The 20,000-nt window shown below is 46.1% G+C and overlaps 1 protein-coding gene across 1 annotated transcript in view; it reads left to right on the top strand.

The window, feature by feature from the left end:
• lrtm2a (leucine-rich repeats and transmembrane domains 2a) overlaps positions 1–20,000 on the top strand; it is a gene marked incomplete at both ends in the record, with an annotated part of 25,741 nt that overhangs the window by 3,781 nt on the left and 1,960 nt on the right. Inside the window, 4 exons of the mRNA XM_079494771.1 lie at positions 8,552–8,805; positions 12,578–12,703; positions 17,560–17,648; positions 18,537–18,694. Of these exons, the coding sequence (XP_079350897.1) occupies positions 8,552–8,805; positions 12,578–12,703; positions 17,560–17,648; positions 18,537–18,694 (627 nt within the window). The remainder of the gene's footprint in view (positions 1–8,551; positions 8,806–12,577; positions 12,704–17,559; positions 17,649–18,536; positions 18,695–20,000) is intronic.

Below are 20,000 nucleotides of genomic sequence, written 5' to 3'. Positions count from 1 at the left end.
TGCTTCCACTAAGGAAAGTAGGCTTTCTAATGACACAACCCGCCAACGGCATTAGAGCTATGGACCAGAGCTATAGACCAGAGCTATGGACCAGAGCTATATCTATCTATCTATCTATCTATCTATCCACCGATCCATCCGGCTATCTTCTGTTTTAAAATGTGACCAGGCAAGCAGATTTGAGTGCAATGTCTCAGCTAATCAATAGTTATGGCATTCTCTCATTTTCTCTTTTTTTGCTCCCTCAGCCCCGCATTAATTACTGTCTAGTGTCTCACCATGATGTCACTTCAGAAATGTGTCACACATTCCCACAGGCACAGAGAGGAGCATGTGCACGCGCGTGCACATGTGTGTATGCATGCACGGCACGCCTGTGTCTGTATGTGTGTGTGAGTGTGAGTGTGAGTGCGTGCGTGCGTGTGTGCGTGCGTGCGTGCGTGCGTGCGTGCGTGCGTGCGTGCGTGCGTGTATATTTGCATTAGTTACAAATTGATGACAAGAATAAAGAGGCCAATCAGTCTAAACAGATACACTGTCTGGAAATTCTGTCTCCGCAATACGCTCATCATGGGGAGAGAGAGAGAGAGAGAGAGAGAGAGAGAGAGAGAGAGAGAGAGTATGCTTAAAATCATGGGATAACTCTACTCATGTCCTTACACCACTCTGTTGCTACAGTAACGCAATTACCATGTCCATGCTCTGTGTGTGTGTGTGTGTGTGTGTGTGTGTGTGTGTGTGTGTGTGTGTGTGTGTGTGTGTGTGTGTGTGTGTGTGTGTGTGTGTGTGTGTGTGTGCGCGTGCGCGTGTGTGTGTGTGTGTGTGTGTGTGTGTTTCCATCTTATTCATACTAAGCCATGACCCAGAGATAGAGGGAGAGAGAGAGAGAGAGAGAAAGACACACACACACACACACACACACACACACACACACACACACACACACACACACACACACACACACACACACACACACACACACACACACACACACACACACACACACACACGGTTTCATGGTTCTCAGTGTACGGGTGTGTCTATCACATGGATGGAGGCCGATACTGTGCAGTGTAAACGAGTACAGCTGGGCTCCGTCTAGCATCTGGAATTAACAGTTTCAGTGAGCAGAGAGCAGGGATCAGTCTATCACATGGAAAGCAGTTTTGGGCCCACGTTTTGGTAACGCAATCACCTCCCCTTCATGACTTGGCGGCAGGTCTCCATGGCAACCCAGAGGCCCCCCATTGTATCGGCTTACAGGCAGTGGTGGAAAGTAACTAAGTACATTTACTTAGGTACAGTACTTGAGTACAATTTTGAGGTATTTGTACTTTACTTGAGTATTTCCAATTTCCAATACTTTAGCTTCTACTTATTATTGTAGTCTGCAACGCATTGTGAGGTTGTAGATCTGCGATTTTCTTCTTTTACTCAAGTACATGTGGAAATCTTACTTATAATTTACTACATTGCAGTATTGATACTTTCACTTAACACTTTCCCTGCGATTCGCGAGTTGCCCCGAGTTATGTTTTCATTGTTTAATCCACTTTTTGAATCAGTTTTAATTCATGTCCACCGGACAGAATGGGATATATGAGACGCGTTTTGATGACGTCATCGCAAAAAGGTCCGTTGCTCCGGCGTGCAAAGGGTTATGGGAAATTGAGTCCCTATATTGTTTACAATGGGAAAGCTGCTTAGCAGCGTGCGGCTGCCCCGTCCGGTCTGTTGTTGTGATCGGCACCTTTCAACACTACAACAAGCGATTACACCGTTTTAAAGTGGACTTCCATGACAAGCTCAAACTCAGCGGTCAGTGCACGGGCTGTTCAAAGGTAACTTTATACGTACTTAGGCAGTCTAGCCTAAAAGAGGGCCGTAAATGTCCGGCACTGATCCCGTTAAGGAATACATATACTTTTTCCACCACTGACCCAGAGGCCTCTGGGTATCGGCTTACAGGCATATGTGGGCCGTGGAGACACGCTGTTGTCAGGGTAACAACTTTGGATGTAAACAAATCCACGGAGCGCGCATGGTCCGTAACAACACCCGTCCTTTATTCTGGTGACTGATATTGTCCTTCTAATGCATGAGTTTATTTGTGCCTGCGTGCGTGCGTGCGTGCGTACGTGCGTGCGTGCGTACGTACGTGCGTGCGTGCATGCGTACGTGCCTGTTAGGCCTGCTGACTGATGGGCCGATGAGCACTACTATGAGGGTGTAATCGCAATGCATTGTGGGATGCATAGTGATGGTCAGTTCAGTAATATGAGTTGGTGGATCAGGTGAACAAAAACATGCATGCGCGCACACACACACACACACACACACACACACACACACACACACACACACACACACACACACACACACACACACACACACACACACACACACACACACACACACACACACACACACACACACACACACACACACACACACACACACACACAGGTAGCAGAGCGAATATGGAAGGGTAGGCTGTTCCAGAGTCTAGGGCCCGGTCACCTCATCGTCTTGCAGTTGGTTTTGGGGTCATTAAGCAGTAGCTCGTCAGCTGACCTCAGGGAGCTGACCTTGTCAGCTCCCATCATGGAAAACCTCCTCCTTCCACTACACAAGGAAATAGGCTGAGTAAAAAAAGAAAATCGACCGAATGCCAGGCTGAATTTTTGACCCAGACCAAATGAGCTCATGTTATGACGTTTTTCCTCCTTTTTTATGCTTTTGGCCTTTTCCTTTATCGTTTCATCTCTAAATCCGGCTGACTAATTTATTTTATCTGTTGTGTTTTTTATTATCTGTTCTTGTTCTTTTTATGACTGCTGTAATTTGCCGCGGCGCCTGGATTTCCATCATAGGATCAATGAAAAAAAAAAAACGGAGGCTCCTCCGCACACTCAAATCTGTTGCACAATCAATGTATTGCTGCAGGCTTTCGGTCTACTGACCTTCGTCAGGCAATCAATTCAGGCAAAAATGTACAATGTTGTCATCATAGGATCAATACAAGTCTATTCTGTCATATAGTCTATATACCTGGGGATGGGCGTGTCAGCAACATGCCACTACTAGTACTACATATTACATATAGGCTGCAGCAAACATGTAGCCTGGGTTCCAGTCTGAATTGCATGCGTTCCGTGATTCTGAATTGTCACTCGCTACGTAGCCTCGGAAACCCAGACGTTTTTTTTTCCCAGGGAGAAAAGAAAAGTCTGGGTCCGAGTCCACTTCAATTCGGCATAGAGTAGCGCAAACATCTCTCACTCTCTGCTGATTTCTGATCGTCTGCACCTTTGTTAAATTGACACACACACACACACATGTACACACACACACTCCTCTCTCTCTCTGTCGCTCTAAGGAATTAGTCTCATGTCACGCAGCTGCGCATAGTTTCTCCCTGGCGGATCCTGCCGGGAGCTGCCTATGCCATAAAAAGCATAGGTGAGTTCCAGGCTACTCGCTACGCAGTCTGGACAGAGGCTGCTTGACTCACATTTCATAACGTCGACTGTTACGTGTAGCGTATAGCCACGTTGTTGCCGATACGTCATCAGCCAGCAGCGCCACTCCATGCTTCTCACTGTTGAAATCAATAGTGCCGTTCGAGACTTGAGAGTTAAAACCTACAGTAAAAAGTAAACGATTCTGGCCTGGGCCGTGGCTCAGCGGTCCAGGCACCTTGGGCCTGGGCCGTGGCTCAGCAGTCCAGGCACCTTGGGCCTGGGCCGTGGCTCAGCGGTCCAGGCACCTTGGGCCTGGGCTGTGGCTCAGCGGTCCAGGCACCTTGGGCCTGGGCCGTGGCTCAGCGGTCCAGGCACCTTGGGCCTGGCCCGTGGCTCAGCGGTCCAGGCACCTTGGGCCTGGCCCGTGGCTCAGCGGTCCAGGCACCTTGGGCCTGGCCCGTGGCTCAGCGGTCCAGGCACCTTGGGCCTGGGCTGTGGCTCAGCGGTCCAGGCACCTTGGCTGGTAATCCAGTCTGGCAGCGTGCTGCGGGTTTCGACTCCCGATCCTGACGGCCTTTACTGCATGTCACCCCCCCCCCCCCCCCCCCACCCCCCCCCCATCTCTCTCCCCATTTCCTGTCAGCCTTTCCTGTCAGCCTACTGGCTATCCCTCTATAAAGGCTGTCCAGACTGAGCTGCAAAAATGACATTTTCAGATCCGCGGAAGGCAGCAAATCAGGGCTGGAACCCAGGCTAGCAAGAATGCTAATAAACGGCTTAACCCATTTTGGGCGGGAAGTCAGGAACCCGTTTTGGTGTTTTAAGCATTATGTTATACTTTAGCTATTGAAAAATAGCAGATCTACAATCTCATAGCGTGGCACCGAGTGCCGCGCTACGAGCTTGTATAGGTCTGCAATTTTTGAAAAATCGTGAAAATGTGGCGCAAATCTTTGAATATTATATTCTTTCAGAGTGAACGTTTTTAACTCATGTCTTTGCTTCTGAGAGGTTCCTGGAACAACACATTTTCAGATGGGGGTTGGCGGCCAATTACATAACATTTTCTGGGGTCCTTGACATGAAATATTGAGCACCACGGATATAGAAACAGGTTTTTCAGAGAACTGTCAGGATTTAGAAGACATTTTTTAAATGTGACCAGGTCTAGCAAAATGGTCCTCATCTCGCCTATAATGAAAAGGCAGAAAATCTAAAATAAACTTGATTTTTTTTTCATTCCAACAGATTATTGATTTGGTCAAATTAAATGTATACATTTATAAGTCAAAGTAGGCTAGCCAGCTCTAGGTGTTGAAATGTTGTGAACATTCAAAGGGGATTTTCTCAGCTTTGGGTAAAACGGCACAATCACGTCAGGGATGGGTTAAACATGTGAATAGCTAAAGATCAGCTTCAATCAATTTCAGATCACTGTTATCAACCCACTGAGGAGGGAAACGGCCATGTAACTGTAACTGTATAAAGGTCGCTGTCCGCAGATTGATGGTTATTATTCCACTGTATAGCTCGCTGAGTGCTACTGAGGGTTATTGCCAATTAACAATATGAAACAGTTACAGCTGCGCCTGATTGATCACACACACACACACACACACACTGGTGCACCGAGGCCACAGGCTACGAGCGGCCAGCCTTGCTGCGTGTGCTGTTTGCTATCTAGCATGCTTTAAATCAACGTGCTTTATTATAACTTTGCAACATTGAGTCAGCTCTATCTCCCTCTGCTGCTGGCGTTCTCTCTGGTGGTGGAGTGTGTTTCTGTGTGTGTGTGGCCGTGGCCGTGTGTGTGTGTGTGTGTGTGTGTGTGTGTGTGTGTGCGTGTGTGGCCTTGTGTGTGTGTGTGTGTGTGTGTGGCCGTGGGTGTGTGTGCGTGCGCGTGTGGCCGTGTGTGTGTGTGAGTGCGTGCGTGCGTGGCTGTGTGTGTGGCCGTGGGTGTGCGTGAGCCCATGGTACACCCACAGCAGCAGTGGTGTAAAGTAAAGTAACTAAGTAAGTACATTTACTCAAGTACTGTACTTAAATATTGTACTTTTATTCCACTACAATGATTTGAAAACTTTAGCTACTAATATAGGTATTTGGAATATTTTTTAAATTATTACAAAACATACATGAATCACTTCAACAATACAGTATATAATATATTAATATTGTACTTTGGCTATTTGAAAATGGCCGATCTACAGCTTCAATATGATCCCATTCAGGACGGCCGGGAACCCCTTTTGGTGTTTTAAGCATTATGTTATACTTTAGCGTTTAGCTATTGAAAAATAGCAGATCTACAAGCTCATAGCGCGGCACCGAGTGCCGCACTACGAGCTTGTAGATCTGCTATTTTTTGTGTGAAAATGTCCCGCAAATCTTTGAAAAAAAACTGTCATGATTTAGATTAGAAGACATTTTTTTAATTTCGACGTCAGGTCTCAATGGGTTAAAGAGAAGGTGACAGTCGTTTCAAGATGGCCCCCGGCCCCTTGAGGTTAATGGATGGTATAGCGCCATCTCGAGAGGGCCGTTGCGGTGTGTGACATCACGTTTGCTTTCTCTCATGGGAAAAATGAAAAAAGTGACTTACTCACACCCTCCATAAAACAATGGACAATGCCCGTGAGACTTCAGATCGATTGGTCAAACCACTGAGTAGAAAAATGTTTATACAGACGGTACAGAAGGAAGGACATAATCTTTGTGCGTGCGCGCGCGCGCGCGTGTGTGTGTGTGTGTGTGTGTGTGTGTGTGTGTGTGTGTGTGCGTGTGTGGAGAGAGAGAGCTAAAGCAGGGAGGATTTGGAGGTAAAATGTTAAACAAACACAACCACCTTATTCATGACAGTGTCTACCAGGCACTGTAGCTTCCACTTATTTTGACCTCAGAACAATCGCTACAGAGGCTGTACAACACACGTACAGAACACGCACGCACACACGCACGCACGCACGCACGCATGCACACACGCACACACGCACGCACGCACGCATGCACACACACACGCACGCACGTGCGCATACACAGGGATTGTTGCTTCACCGTAGCCCTCCTTCAGCTGCCTTTGCTTCTAAATGTCTAATGATTTCATCATATCATAATGTTTGTGTAGCAATTTATAACCTGTTCTCGATAAAAACCTATTTGACAAAAAAAATGTTTGAGAACGACTGACAGAAACATGAGAAAACTGTCAGGAATTTGAAGGCATTTGTAGAATGCTCCTCAGGTCTAAATGGGTTTTAACAGATGGTTTGGTGGTTCTGGAACCCGAGCCCCATCGTTAAGGTGGTTCTGGAACCCGAGCCCCATCGTTAAGGTGGTTCTGGAACCCGAGCCCCATCGTTAAGGTGGTTCTGGAACCCGAGCCCCATCGTTAAGGTGGTCCTGGAACCCGAGCTCCATCGTTAAGGTGGTTCTGGAACCCGAGCCCCATCGTTAAGGTGGTTGTGGAACCCGAGCCCCATCGTTAAGGTGGTTGTGGAACCCGAGCCCCATCGTTAAGGTGGTTCTGGAACCCGAGCCCCATCGTTAAGGTGGTTCTGGAACCCGAGCCCCATCGTTAAGGTGGTTGTGGAACCCGAGCCCCATCGTTAAGGTGGTTCTGGAACCCGAGCCCCATCGTTAAGGTGGTCCTGGAACCCGAGCTCCATCGTTAAGGTGGTTCTGGAACCCGAGCCCCATCGTTAAGGTGGTTGTGGAACCCGAGCCCCATCGTTAAGGTGGTTGTGGAACCCGAGCCCCATCGTTAAGGTGGTTCTGGAACCCGAGCCCCATCGTTAAGGTGGTTGTGGAACCCAAGCCCCATCGTTAAGGTGGTTCTGGAACCCGAGCCCCATCGTTAAGGTGGTTCTGGAACCCGAGCCCCATCGTTAAGGTGGTTGTGGAACCCGAGCCCCATGGTTAAGGTGGTTCTGGAACCCGAGCCCCATCGTTAAGGTGGTTCTGGAACCCGAGCCCCATCGTTAAGGTGGTTCTGGAACCCGAGCCCCTTCGTTAAGGTGGTTCTGGGACCCGAGCCCCATCGTTAAGGTGTTGATCTGGAGTTTTCTCCTCTGATATGCCTCAGTACAGCTGAGTGGAGAGCATTATGGGAATAGAGGAATAGTACTCACTGCTTCTGACTACAACACTGAATGTTACCACACACACACACACGAGCACGCATACATATACTCACGCACGCATATACAGTACGTCACGCGCGCATGCACGGTACACACTTTTAGTACGGCATTGATGACAACTGCAAACAGACAAACAGACAGACAGATGTCTGACATACTGTAACAAAGTTACGGGGAGATTTCACAGAGTTTCATCATTAACTGCCAGAGCAGGAAATACTGAGAGAGAGAGAGAGAGAGAGAGAGAGAGAGATGAGAGAGAGAGAGAGAGAGAGAGAGAGAGAGAGAGAGAGAGAGAGAGAGAGAGAGAGAGAGATGAGAGAGAGAGAGAGAGAGAGAGAGAGAGAAAGGAAGAGAGAGAGAGAGAGAGAGAAAGGAAGAGAGAGAGAGAGAGAGAAAGGAAGAGAGAGAGAGAGAGAGAGAGAGAGAGATGAGAGCGTAAGCAAAATGCAGAACGCATGGAAATGATGAAATGAATACAATCCAGAGGGGAAAGAATAATGTAATACGAAAAGCGCGCGCGCACGCACACGCACACACACACACACACACACGCACACGCACACTAAGCTATGCTTCTTCTCACTCCTTTTGAATTTGCTTTTTTATTATTTTGTACTGCGTGTTATTCTGTCGTTTCTGTTTATATTGTTTTTAAAATTGCTTTATTCAAATAAACATTTCAATCAATCAAAACACACACACACACACACACACACACACACACACACACACACACACACACACACACACACACACACACACACACACACACACACACACACACACACACACACACACACACACACACACACACACACACACACACACACACACACACACACACACAGCTTCCAGCTTGTTGCACAGCCATACATCTCTAACATGTATATATTTCTCTCCTTTGATCACCCCCCCCCGCCCCCTCCCTCTCCCTCCCCCCACCAGTCCTGGTGTGCAGGGTCCTCTGCTATCTCCTGGCAGCGTGTCTCGTGGTGTCCCCGGTGTCCTGCTGTCCTGTCCCCTGCCGGTGTCCACCATCGGCGGGGGACAGCAGGTCGGTGGTGGACTGCGGAGGCCACGGCCTGGCCTCCCTGCCTCCGCTGCACCTCCTGCCGCCGGGGAGTCAGGCCCTGATGCTGCCCAACAACAGGCTGTCCTCCCTGGGAGACAACGCCTTCAGCAACCTCTCCTCCCTGGAGGTATGTATATATATATTAAGGCCCTCTTTCCAGTGTTGTTTTCGTCGACTAAAACTAAGACGAAAAATGTTCGTCGACTACATTTTTTCACTGACTACAACTAAATAAAAACTACATAAAAACGAATCTATGATGACTAAAACTGAGACTAAATGTACTGACAATTTCGTCAACAAATAAAAACTAGACTAAAATGTTAGGGAGGGACTATAGTGGACAAGAGATCCAGTTTTATGCTATAGGTTGCATGCTGAAAATAGTAGATGGTAGAACTGCTATTTTCAGCATGCAACCAAAGTGTAAAATCTGCCATTACAACGACATCAAGGCCTGTCAAAAAACACATTTTAGACGACTGAATCAACTGTAGATTTAGTCGACTTAAATCGTATGACATTTAGTCGACTAAAAGTGGACTAACACTACAACTTTCCAGGTGACTAAAATGTGACTAAAACTAAGTGAAAACTATTCAAGACTATGACTAAAACTAAAATAGAAATTTCTCTCTGGAGTCGGGACCCAAGTGGTGCATTCACTCCAGTGGTGGAGAACGCACTCAAATGTTTTACCTATAAGTAAACGTATTACAACGCATTTTGGGCGGGAACCCCTTTTGGTGTTAGCATTATGTTATGCTTTAGCTATTGAGAAATAGCAGATCTACAAGCTCATAGCGCGCCACCGAGTGGCGCGCTACGAGCTTGTAGGTCTGCTATTTTTTTTAAATCGAAGAACGACTGACATAGAAACATAGCTTTTTCAGAAAACTGTTAGGATTTAGAAGACATTTTTAGAATCTGATCTCAGGTCTAAATGGGTTAATACCGTAATGTAGAAATACTCTGTTACACTTCATCTGTTCTCTGTTCTCTTGTATTATCTCTGATTATGTCTGTTCATCTCTCCCTGAATCCGTTTGATTTACTGTCCTCCACTCCAAATCAATTTAGAACGGGGAAGATTTAGCCTGGCTCGGTTCCTCTCTCAGCACAGAGGGGGGTGTGGTGCACGTACTCTCATTGATCTTGTCTCCTCTGATGAGATCATTCTAAAACCCCACGACCGTAAAATAGCCGATATCTTATCATGATCACACAAATTGTCGCATATTGAGCCGAGCCAAGCCCTCGAGGCGACCTCGTTCTGAAGGACATGTCGGTCCAGTCGCGGTACAATGGACACGCCAAGGAATGACAGCGCGCGTCGATCTACATCGCGTCGATTTGGTGACTGGTTCAGCACCGCTGGTGATGGACAGTGGCGGCAGGGACATTGTGTGCTGTAATCCAGCAGGTCCATAAGTCGTTCTTACGCGGGGATAAATTCCCCTAGCCCATTTTGACCTGAGATCAGATTCTAAAAAATGTCTTCTACATCCTGACAGTTTTCTGAAAAAGCTATGTTTCTATGTCAGACCTACAAGTGAGTGGCGCGCTATGAGCTTGTAGATCTGCTGTTTTTCAATAGTTAAAGCATAACATAATGCTAACACCAAAAGGGGTTTCCGCCCAAAATGGGCTAGAGCAGAGCAACCTGCACCGCCAGACGGTGTGTGTAGTTCAACCATTACATGCACTGTAGGTTGAGTGACGGGTGTCGAGGTGTAAGGCACTGGTTCCCAAACTTTTTCATGTCAAGGACCCCCAAAATGACACTCATTAGCCTGCGTTTGACCCCCATTTGAAATATATATGCCAAGGACCCCCCCCCCCCCCCATAAGAGAAGATTTTTAGTGATTTTCAACCATTTTCATTTCCCCCGGTTTGAACTGAATTAGGCTACGGACCCCTATTTAATGGCATTTATCTCTGGGACCCCCAATTTATATTGTAAAATCAATGTTAATTTAACTCTGAGAGTGTACAAATGGAACCAAATGGACCTGTTAGGGTCCGTTAACGGCGTTTGGTTCCATTTGTACACTCTCAGAGTTACAGACCCATAAGGGTCCATTTGGTTCCTAACTATCATTTAGCTGGGGTCCCCCTGGAGCTCCCTCAAGGACCCCTGGGGGTCCCCGGGCCCCACTTGGGGAACCACTGGTGTAAGGCATTGAATGCAACCTGCATTCTGCATGTGTTCTATCTGTGCGTTCCACTCGTACTCTTTGTTCCTGTTCATTCAGAAAAGTGTGTGATGCAGATATAATACAGCGATGGAATAATGACAAGCTACGTTCAGGCTCAGTGGCACCAGCTCAGTGGCCTTGTGGTTAGACTGTCCGCCCTGAGACTGGGAGGTCGGGGGTCGATCCCCGGCCGGGTCATACCAAAGACTCTAAAAATGGGACCCGTGTGCCTCCCTGCTTGACACTCAGCATCATGGGTTAGATTGGGGGTCAGTCCCTGCGACATACTGTACTAGCGTCATGTCCAGGGGGTGTACTTGTACATCAAGCTGCCTCACGCTACAGAAACAGGAGATAGGCTCCTGCCCCTAGGGGCCTCATGGCTCGGCAAGGCTACTTACGTTCAGGCTGACAAATGAGTTTTGATTTTGTAGAACACTCTGTCATTGATGTCTGTGCAGAATAGATGCAATCGGCACAGACGGAAGAAGGAGAAGCAACACAAGAATGATTCCAGAATATAATGAGATTAGGTTAGATGGATATTTTCACTATACAGTATATTTCACTTTCAAACTTGTTTTGGGGGTCATTTTAACGTCTACTCAGGCTTTTGTGAGAAGAAGTTAGGGCAGGAGCCTGAGAAGACATAGGACAGGGAAGACATAGGGCTGAGAAGACATAGGGCAGGAGCCTATCTCCTGTTTCTGTAGCCATGAGACCCATAGGGGCAGGAGCCTATCTCCTGTTTCTGTAGCCATGGGACCCATAGGGGCAGGAGCCTATCTCCTGTTTCTGTAGCCATGAGACGCATAGGGGCAGGAGCCTATCTCCTGTTTCTGTAGCCATGGGACCCATAGGGGCAGGAGCCTATCTCCTGTTTCTGTAGCCATGAGACCCATAGGGGCAGGAGCCTATCTCCTGTTTCTGTAGCCATGGGACCCATAGGGGCAGGAGCCTGTTTCTGTAGCCATGAGGCCCATAGGGCATGAGCCTATCTCCTGTTTCTGTAGCCATGAGGCCCATAGGGCAGGAGCCTATCTCCTGTTTCTGTAGCCATGAGGCCCATAGGGCAGGAGCCTATCTCCTGTTTCTGTAGCCATGAGGCCCATAGGGCAGGAGCCTATCTCCTGTTTCTGTAGCCATGAGGCCCATAGGGCAGGAGCCTATCTCCTGTTTCTGTAGCCGTGAGGCCCATAGGGCAGGAGCCTATCTCCTGTTTCTGTAGCCATGAGGCCCATAGGGCAGGAGCCTATCTCCTGTTTCTGTAGCCATGAGGCCCATAGGGCAGGAGCCTATCTCCTGTTTCTGTAGCCATGAGGCCCATAGGGCAGGAGCCTATCTCCTGTTTCTGCCCATAGGGGCAGGAGCCTATCTCCTGTTTCTGTAGCTTGATGCAGCTTGATGCAGCTTGATGTACAAGTACACCCCCTGGACATGACACTATAGTATGTCGCAGGGACTTACCCCCAATCCAACCCTTGATGCTGAGTGCCAAGCAGGGAGGCACTGGGTCCCATTTTTCTTCTTTGGTATATGACCCGGCCAGGGATCAAACCCCGACCTCCCAGTCTCAGGGCAGACACTCTAACCACAAGGCCACTGAGCTGGTGACGCATAGGCATAGGGTATAACTATCATGGACAGATGTATTTATGTTTGATTTGTATTTATTTATGTATCCATTTCTGCACTTTTAGGTATTGGATCTGTCTAATAACTACCTTGACAACCTCCCAGCGGGTTTATTCAGGGATCTGTCCAACTTGACCAAACTGACGCTGAAGAACAACTCACTGACAGCCCTGGACAAGGAGCTGTTTCAGGTAACATACTGTTTCAGGTAACAGTACAACGTACTTAGTTACGTTCCACAGTGGTGGAAAGTAACTAAGTACTTTTACTTAAGTACTGTACCAATTTTGAGGTATTTGTACTTTACTTGAGTATTTCCAATTTACAGTACTTTTACTTCTACTCCACTACATCTCGGAGCCAACATTTCTACTTTTACCCCACTACAATTATTTGAAAACTTTAGTTACTAGTTACTTTGGAGATTTAAATTTTGATTAGAAAACATACATTATCCACTTCAACCCTATACATTTCGGCCATTTGAAAATAGCCGATCTACAAGCTCACAATGCGTCGCAACGCATCGCATTGTGAGCTACAGTATATCTGCTATTTTTGAATATAGTAAAAGTATAAAATAATGGTTAAAGTAGTTCAAATCTTAAACGGCGGCACGCTTTCCAGGTTAATCAATATTACACAAGAAACTGTGCTATATTTTTTTGATTATACCATTATAGCACTCACAGACAGTCTGGCATAATATCTATTATCTGTATTCTACACTAATGACTCATATAATGAGTTATAGTAAAACATTTTTACTGTTTTGGAGGCCCTACTGGGGTTTCCAGTCAGGACTGTGCTCACACATAATGGTATAACAATAAAAAAAACATATTTTAGAAACAGAAAGGTCCAAGGCACCAAGTAGCTCCCGTTAAAAGGAATTTCTCATTTGCAAAAGTGGGTAACGCTTCCAGCCAAGCAAAACTTTGTGACTGGAAATCTGAGGCTGGAAGCCTGCGCGCTTGGCAGGAAACATTACCACTTTAATCAAATAAAAAAATCCCTTTGACAAGAGCCATGTACTGTAGCGTGCAGATGTTTTTGTCTATGTTTCTACTGTATGTCTCATATATACGGTACCTTTAGCAAAAGGCTGATGCACACCTCAGAAGGCTAGTGACAGGTGCGTAGGGCAATAGAGCATACATTAAAAAGGGTATTGTAAAATAGCTCGAACCAGTGCTGATTATTTCGTTAGGACCCGCTACAGTGGTGTTCGATACGAACTTAACCGGGATGTGGAAACCTCTACTTCAATGCTCTACGAGTTGCTTAGCCATTAGCCAGTTATTCTGTCTCATCTAGAAGACTCGTACCCAAGGTAATACAAGCCATTCAAGGTATATGGGTTGTAAAGCCAGATACCTTGATTCGTATATGTTGACCTGTTGGAGATACCGCGTGCGTTGCCTGGAATCAGGTTTAGAAGCCATGGGAGCCGCCTTTTATGCTGTGCAAGTCTAGTGTTACGATGATGTCACCACTGTGTATATCCATCTTTGGAGTTTCTACATTAATCTGATGTCAGCGCTGGATATCGCTGTTGTCTCCATACATGGGACTATGGGTTATCCCATATATGGAACTCTAAGTGAAAGCCTTCGCAACAGGTATCTTTGAAAAACAAAGAAAAGGTCCCGCACACTGTCAGACACTTGCCAAAATGTTGCTCTTTAGAGCAACATTTTGGCAAGTGTCTGACAGTGTGCGGGACCTTTTCTTTGTTTTTCAAAGATACACTTTTTAATGTATATGGTACTAAAACAGAGGTTAGCTTTGCCAAAGGAAGTAACATTTCATCTAGATTTATTTCATTGAAATAATGTAGATTGTAATAACAATATTGATGCAGTACAACACACTTTGATTGGGAGTTTGTTATTATCTATAACTAAATACAGATCAAGTGACAGGTGCGCAGATATGCCTAAACATGGACTGGACATTCCAGCCAGCCAGGCTGCTGAGTGATAATGCAGTGCAAAGGAACACCGTGCCCATGAGATAACTGTGTGGGCATGTGTATTGTGTACTGTATGTGGATGTGTGTGTGTGTGTGTGTGTGTGTGTGTGTGTGTGTGTGTGTGTGTGTGTGTGTGTGTGTGTGTGTGTGTGTGTGTGTGTGCCCAGATTATCATAGTGATCCCTGTCCTCGGCGCAAATAGACATTGTTGGGCAATGGTTTCCGTTGTGAATGATGTCACATATGGAGGAACAGGGGAAGAGTGAGAGGGGGAGGGAGGAGGGGGAGAAAGACCCTTTGATGTCAGGGCAAATCGACCTTGTTAGGTATTGATATTGTTTGTTTGACTCAGTCCTCAGTTTGTTCGGGCAGATTAGTTTCCCTGCCAAGTTTTTCTTTGGAAACATGTGCTTTATCTACTTTAAAATTAATTATTCTATTGAATAAACTTTTGCATTTATCCCATGCTTGTTTCCCTTCTTTGTTATGGTCTGAGAGCCGGACCTTAAATAAATCCCATTTTGGGCGGGAACCGCTTTTGGTGTAAGCGTTATGTTATGCTTTAGCTATTGAAAAAAAGCAGATCTACAAGCTCATAGCGCGCCACCGAGTGGCGCACTACGAGCTTGTAGGTCTGCTATTTTTGAAAAATCGAACGACTGACATAGACACATAGCTTTTTCAGAAAACTGTCAGGATGTAGAAGACATTTTTAGAATCTGATCTCAGGTCAAAATGGGTTAACCATTATATCCCAGTACTGTCTATTCCTAAGTTATCTGACAGAAATGATGCATATATAGCTTGCGAGCTCGTTTAGGCAGATACACCCGAGAGGCTCACACACACGCGCGTACATCACGCCACTATGTGGGGTGATGTAAGATGTGACGACGTGTCACTCATCCGTGACGTGTGAAGCAGCTGACCAATGTGGTCGGTCTATATTTACGATCACCGTCCTCATCATTCACTGTTGTTAAGTCTGCTGTCAGAGCCACTTGTAGGGAGGCATGTGTGCCTGACCTGTGTGCTCCCTCCCAGCACCACCACTAGACAGACTCTGCTGTCAGAGCCACTTGTAGGGAGGTATGTGTGCCTGACCTGTGTGCTCCCTCCCAGCACCACCACCACTAAGACTCTGCTGTCAGAGCCACTTGTAGGGAGGTATGTGTGCCTGACCTGTGTGCTCCCTCCCAGCAGCACCACTAGACAGACTCTGCTGTCAGAGCCACTTGTAGGGAGGCATGTGTGCCTGACCTGTGTGCTCCCTCCCTCCCAGCACCACCACTAGACAGACTGCTGTCTTTATGGGTTCTGGTGGGGTGTTATATATTTATTTATATCCCCCTGCTCTTAAATGGTTGTCTTCTGTGGCTCAGCGGTAGAGTGACCGGATGGTAAACCGCAAGGTTGCCAGTTTGAACCCGGGCTCCCCCAGAGTTAGTGTCGAAGTGTCCTTGAGCAAGACACTGAACCCCTAATTGCTCCCGATGTGCAGGTTATTGGTGCCTTGCATGGTTTCCCCCGGCATCGGTGTATGAATGTGTGTGTGAATGGGTGAATGTATTGCACAATCTCTGTAAAGCGCCTTGGATAAAGACGCTACATAAATGCACCATTTACCATTTTTGTATGGTAAATATGTAGCAGAGCCTGAACGTCAAGATCAATATAATATTCACACTTTCACATACATTAGAAAATGTTGAATGATCTGTTCAAGTGTTAAACCAAATTAAAAATAAATAAAAATAAAAGTCTAGCACATCTGTTGGATTGACATCATAATAATAATAGATGCGCGTGACATCATCTTCATACCCTGAAGCTATGTGGGAACACCTACTAAGTGGCAAAACAATACTTTCAGCCCATATGTATGTCCACTCACTTTGTCACTCACTTTGTCACTCGATTTGCCATTCGCTTTATGCATGCGCATGCCCTCTATAATGCGGTTTCATTTTTCCCTAAAATGTTATGGCCAGTTTAATGCAACTCTTTCACTCCATTTCATATTTGTAATATTCTTCATAAAGTTGGGTTATCATTCATTCATAGTATCATAATGCTAACTATGGTACAGTATGGTCTTCTCTTGCTCAAGCAAAATGTTGTAGCTAAATGGTAGACTTGGGTGTAAAATCAGGGAAAGGCAGTATTAGAACCAAGAAAACTTGAGAACCACTGCATTATATCGTCACTATCAGGCGGAATCCTTATACTGCACGTTCAAAACATGCAGTATTTATGATTATTTAGAAAAGAAGAGTGAAAATAGCCTATAATATAGCAACACGCTCACAAGGCATTCACACTTCTGCTATTTTCACTACTTTTGAGCAACACTCGTCTGATGAAAGTACGGCATCAATTTACAAAAATAAAAATAAAAAGGTATATATGTCTGAAGCTGTTTGAAGCTATTTACATTGCACTAGTCTCTAGTGTTTGACGCAAATACACCTGGTCACAGGCAGTGGACGGTGGAAAGTAACTAAGTACATGTACTCAATTACTGTACTTCAGTACAATTTTGGGGTATTTGTGCGATACTTGAATATTTACAATTTCAATTACTTTTATTTCTACTCCACTACACCTCAGAAGCAAATATTGTACTGCTATTTTTATAATGATATTGAGTGAAAACTACCAGAATTAAATATATTTAAGGGGATAGTTTACCCCCCCCCAAACAGACGCACCCACCCAGCCAGCCAGCCACCCACCCACCCACACACACACACACATAGCTCCGCAAGGGAGTGGTTGCACCACTCAAAAATCCCTCTAGATTATACTCACCCCATGAAGACTTGAATTCATGGATATTTAGAGTCTCCTTTGTGTCTCCATAGGGAGTATAGGGAGCTGGTCATCATATTATTGGCTTGGGAATGTGACAAAAACTAAAGTCTCCATGGGGTGAGAAATCGATAGGGGGGAAAAAAAGTAATTTGGGGTAATTTTTAACTATCCCATTAAAACCTGTATATGGCCCTGTGCCATTATGTTTTGATAATGTTTCAAATATAAGGTATCCATTATGTTGTAATGTCTCTCCAGGGTTTGGGAGGCTTACAGGTTCTGGATCTGTCTCTGAACGGACTGTCTTCCATCCCTCTGGGACTCCTGGACGAGCTGCACGGCCTCAGGTAAACAGATCAAAGTAGAGCCGTGTAACCACACGAACCCTCGCCCCTCCCTCCCGTGTGTGATGCGGGAGCTGGGTGAAAATGTCTGGGAACTCCATCCGATTACACCAACCCTAGCATCCGCATACATGGAAATATAGCAGGATCTACAAGGTCACAGGGTGGCGCGTTGCGACGCCTTTGTGACCTTGTACTGTACATAAGGCTATTTTTTCAAATGCACACATTTTCAAGCTGCACTATGAGCTTGTAGATCTGCTATTTTTGAATAGCAAAAAAAAAGAAAAGAAAAAAAGATACAGATACAGATGCTTTCCCGGTGTGGGTTAATCCAGGGGTTCTCAACGTTTTTGGCCGGGGACCCCCGGAAATGCTTTGGCAATGTCTCGGGACCCCCGCCCCGCCCCCTCCCGACCCCCAATATAAATTGACTGCTACAATAACCTTAAACCATTTTGGGCGGGAACCCCTTTTGGTGTTTTAAGCATTGTTATAATTTAGCTATTGAAAAATAGCAGATCTACAAGCTCATAGCGCGCCACCGAGTGGCGCACTACGAGCTTGTAGGTCTGCTATTTTTGAAAAATCGTGAAAATAAAAATGTAAAAAAAAATTATTTTGAAAATAATTTGGGGACCCCCTAAAATAATTTGGCGACCCCCCGAGGGGTCGCGACCCACGGGTTGAGAACCCCTGGGTTAATCAGCGTGAAAGGCTTGACGCCAGAAACGCGACATTGGATTGCAGGCAATTCTTTGTCTTATATATTGTGAAATACGAGTGATTTTCTTTTTAAATGGAATAAGTTACACAATATATGACTTTTAAGTTTATACGTGACAATGACGAGTATACTGTTGTTTGGATCTTTTTGTGCGCCCTCTCCAGATGGCTGTCCCTGGCAGGGAACAGGCTCCACGGTTTGGAGCGGGCAGCGTTCGAGCCTCTCGCCCAGCTACAGCACCTGGAGCTGGGTCACAACCCCTGGGAATGTGACTGCAACCTCAGAGACTTCAAACACTGGATGGAGTGGCTCATCTACAGAGGTTAGTACGTACGCACGCAAGCGTGTGTGTGTGTGTGTGTGTGTGTGTGTGTGTGTGTGTGTGTGTGTGTGTGTCAAGGCAGTCAAGCCACCCAATAGAGCGTCGCAGTCCCGCCCCCTACCATGGCCCAGGAAATTATTCTCCATTCATTTTCCTCATAGACATTTCAAAAAGTATTTATTTAAAGACGGTTACGCCGCGGACAAAGCCAACTGGAGTCGTGACAACTCATGACAACAAACACAATATTTTGGACCAAACAAATAATTACAAAGAAGAAAAACAACAAAAAAGTGTTGTAACCTGCCGTTTTTTTTTCTTCTTTCTAATTATTTGTTCCATGAGTTGTCACAACTCGAGTTGGCTTTGTCCGCGGCGTAACCGTCTTTAAATAAATACTCTCTGAAAAGTCTATGAGGAAAATGAACGGAGAATCATTTCCTGGGCCCTGGTAGGGGGCGGGACTGCGACGCTCTATAGCAGGGGTTCTCAACGTTTTTGGCCGGGGACCCCCGAAAATGCTTTGGCAACGTCTCGGGACCCCCGCCCCGCCCCCTCCCGACCCCCAATATAAATTGACTGCTACAATAACCTTAAACCATTTTGGGCGGGAACCCCTTTTGGTGTTTTAAGCATTGTTATAATTTAGCTATTGAAAAATAGCAGATCTACAAGCTCATAGCGCGCCACCGAGTGGCGCGCTACGAGCTTGTAGGTCTGCTATTTTTGAAAAATCGTAAAAAAAAAAAGAAAATAATTTGGGGACCCCCTAAAATAATTTGGCGACCCCCCGAGGGGTCGCGACCCACAGGTTGAGAACCCCTGCTCTATAGTACAGCTGCTGCGCGCTCAGTCTATTATGGAAAGCATCTAAATCAGAGGTTCTCAAACTCTCTGTTACCACAGACCGACTGACAGTTTTAGGACCGACTGACAGTTCATAAAATGTTCGCGGTCCAACATCGCTGGAAGGTGGGGGGGGTGGGGGGACGGTGCGTCGCGGTCGCGCATCGTCGTACCAGAACACGGAAGACAGTCGACTGGCCTCAAGTAGCCTATACCCGCTGCTATATTATTATTATTAGGGATGCACCCATATGGAAATTCTTGGCCGATACCGAAGTTTAACAAATTAACTGCTCGTGACAGAACAACATTCCGTCAATTAGAATCCAACCGGTAACCGCTATTGTCAGCAACGTTACGGCAGATGTATTTATTTATACATTTTTTTGATTGGCCTTTCCTTCTTCAGCGATCCTAGACGGGTTTTGCGCACTGCCGTTCACTTCTTGTAAACAGGCTA

Source organism: Electrona antarctica (genome assembly GCF_951216825.1).
Source record: "Electrona antarctica genome assembly, chromosome: 23".
In the NCBI taxonomy this organism is placed as follows: domain Eukaryota; kingdom Metazoa; phylum Chordata; class Actinopteri; order Myctophiformes; family Myctophidae; genus Electrona; species Electrona antarctica.
Note: the sequence above shows the minus strand (reverse complement) of the source record. Positions and strands in the feature narration are given on the sequence as shown.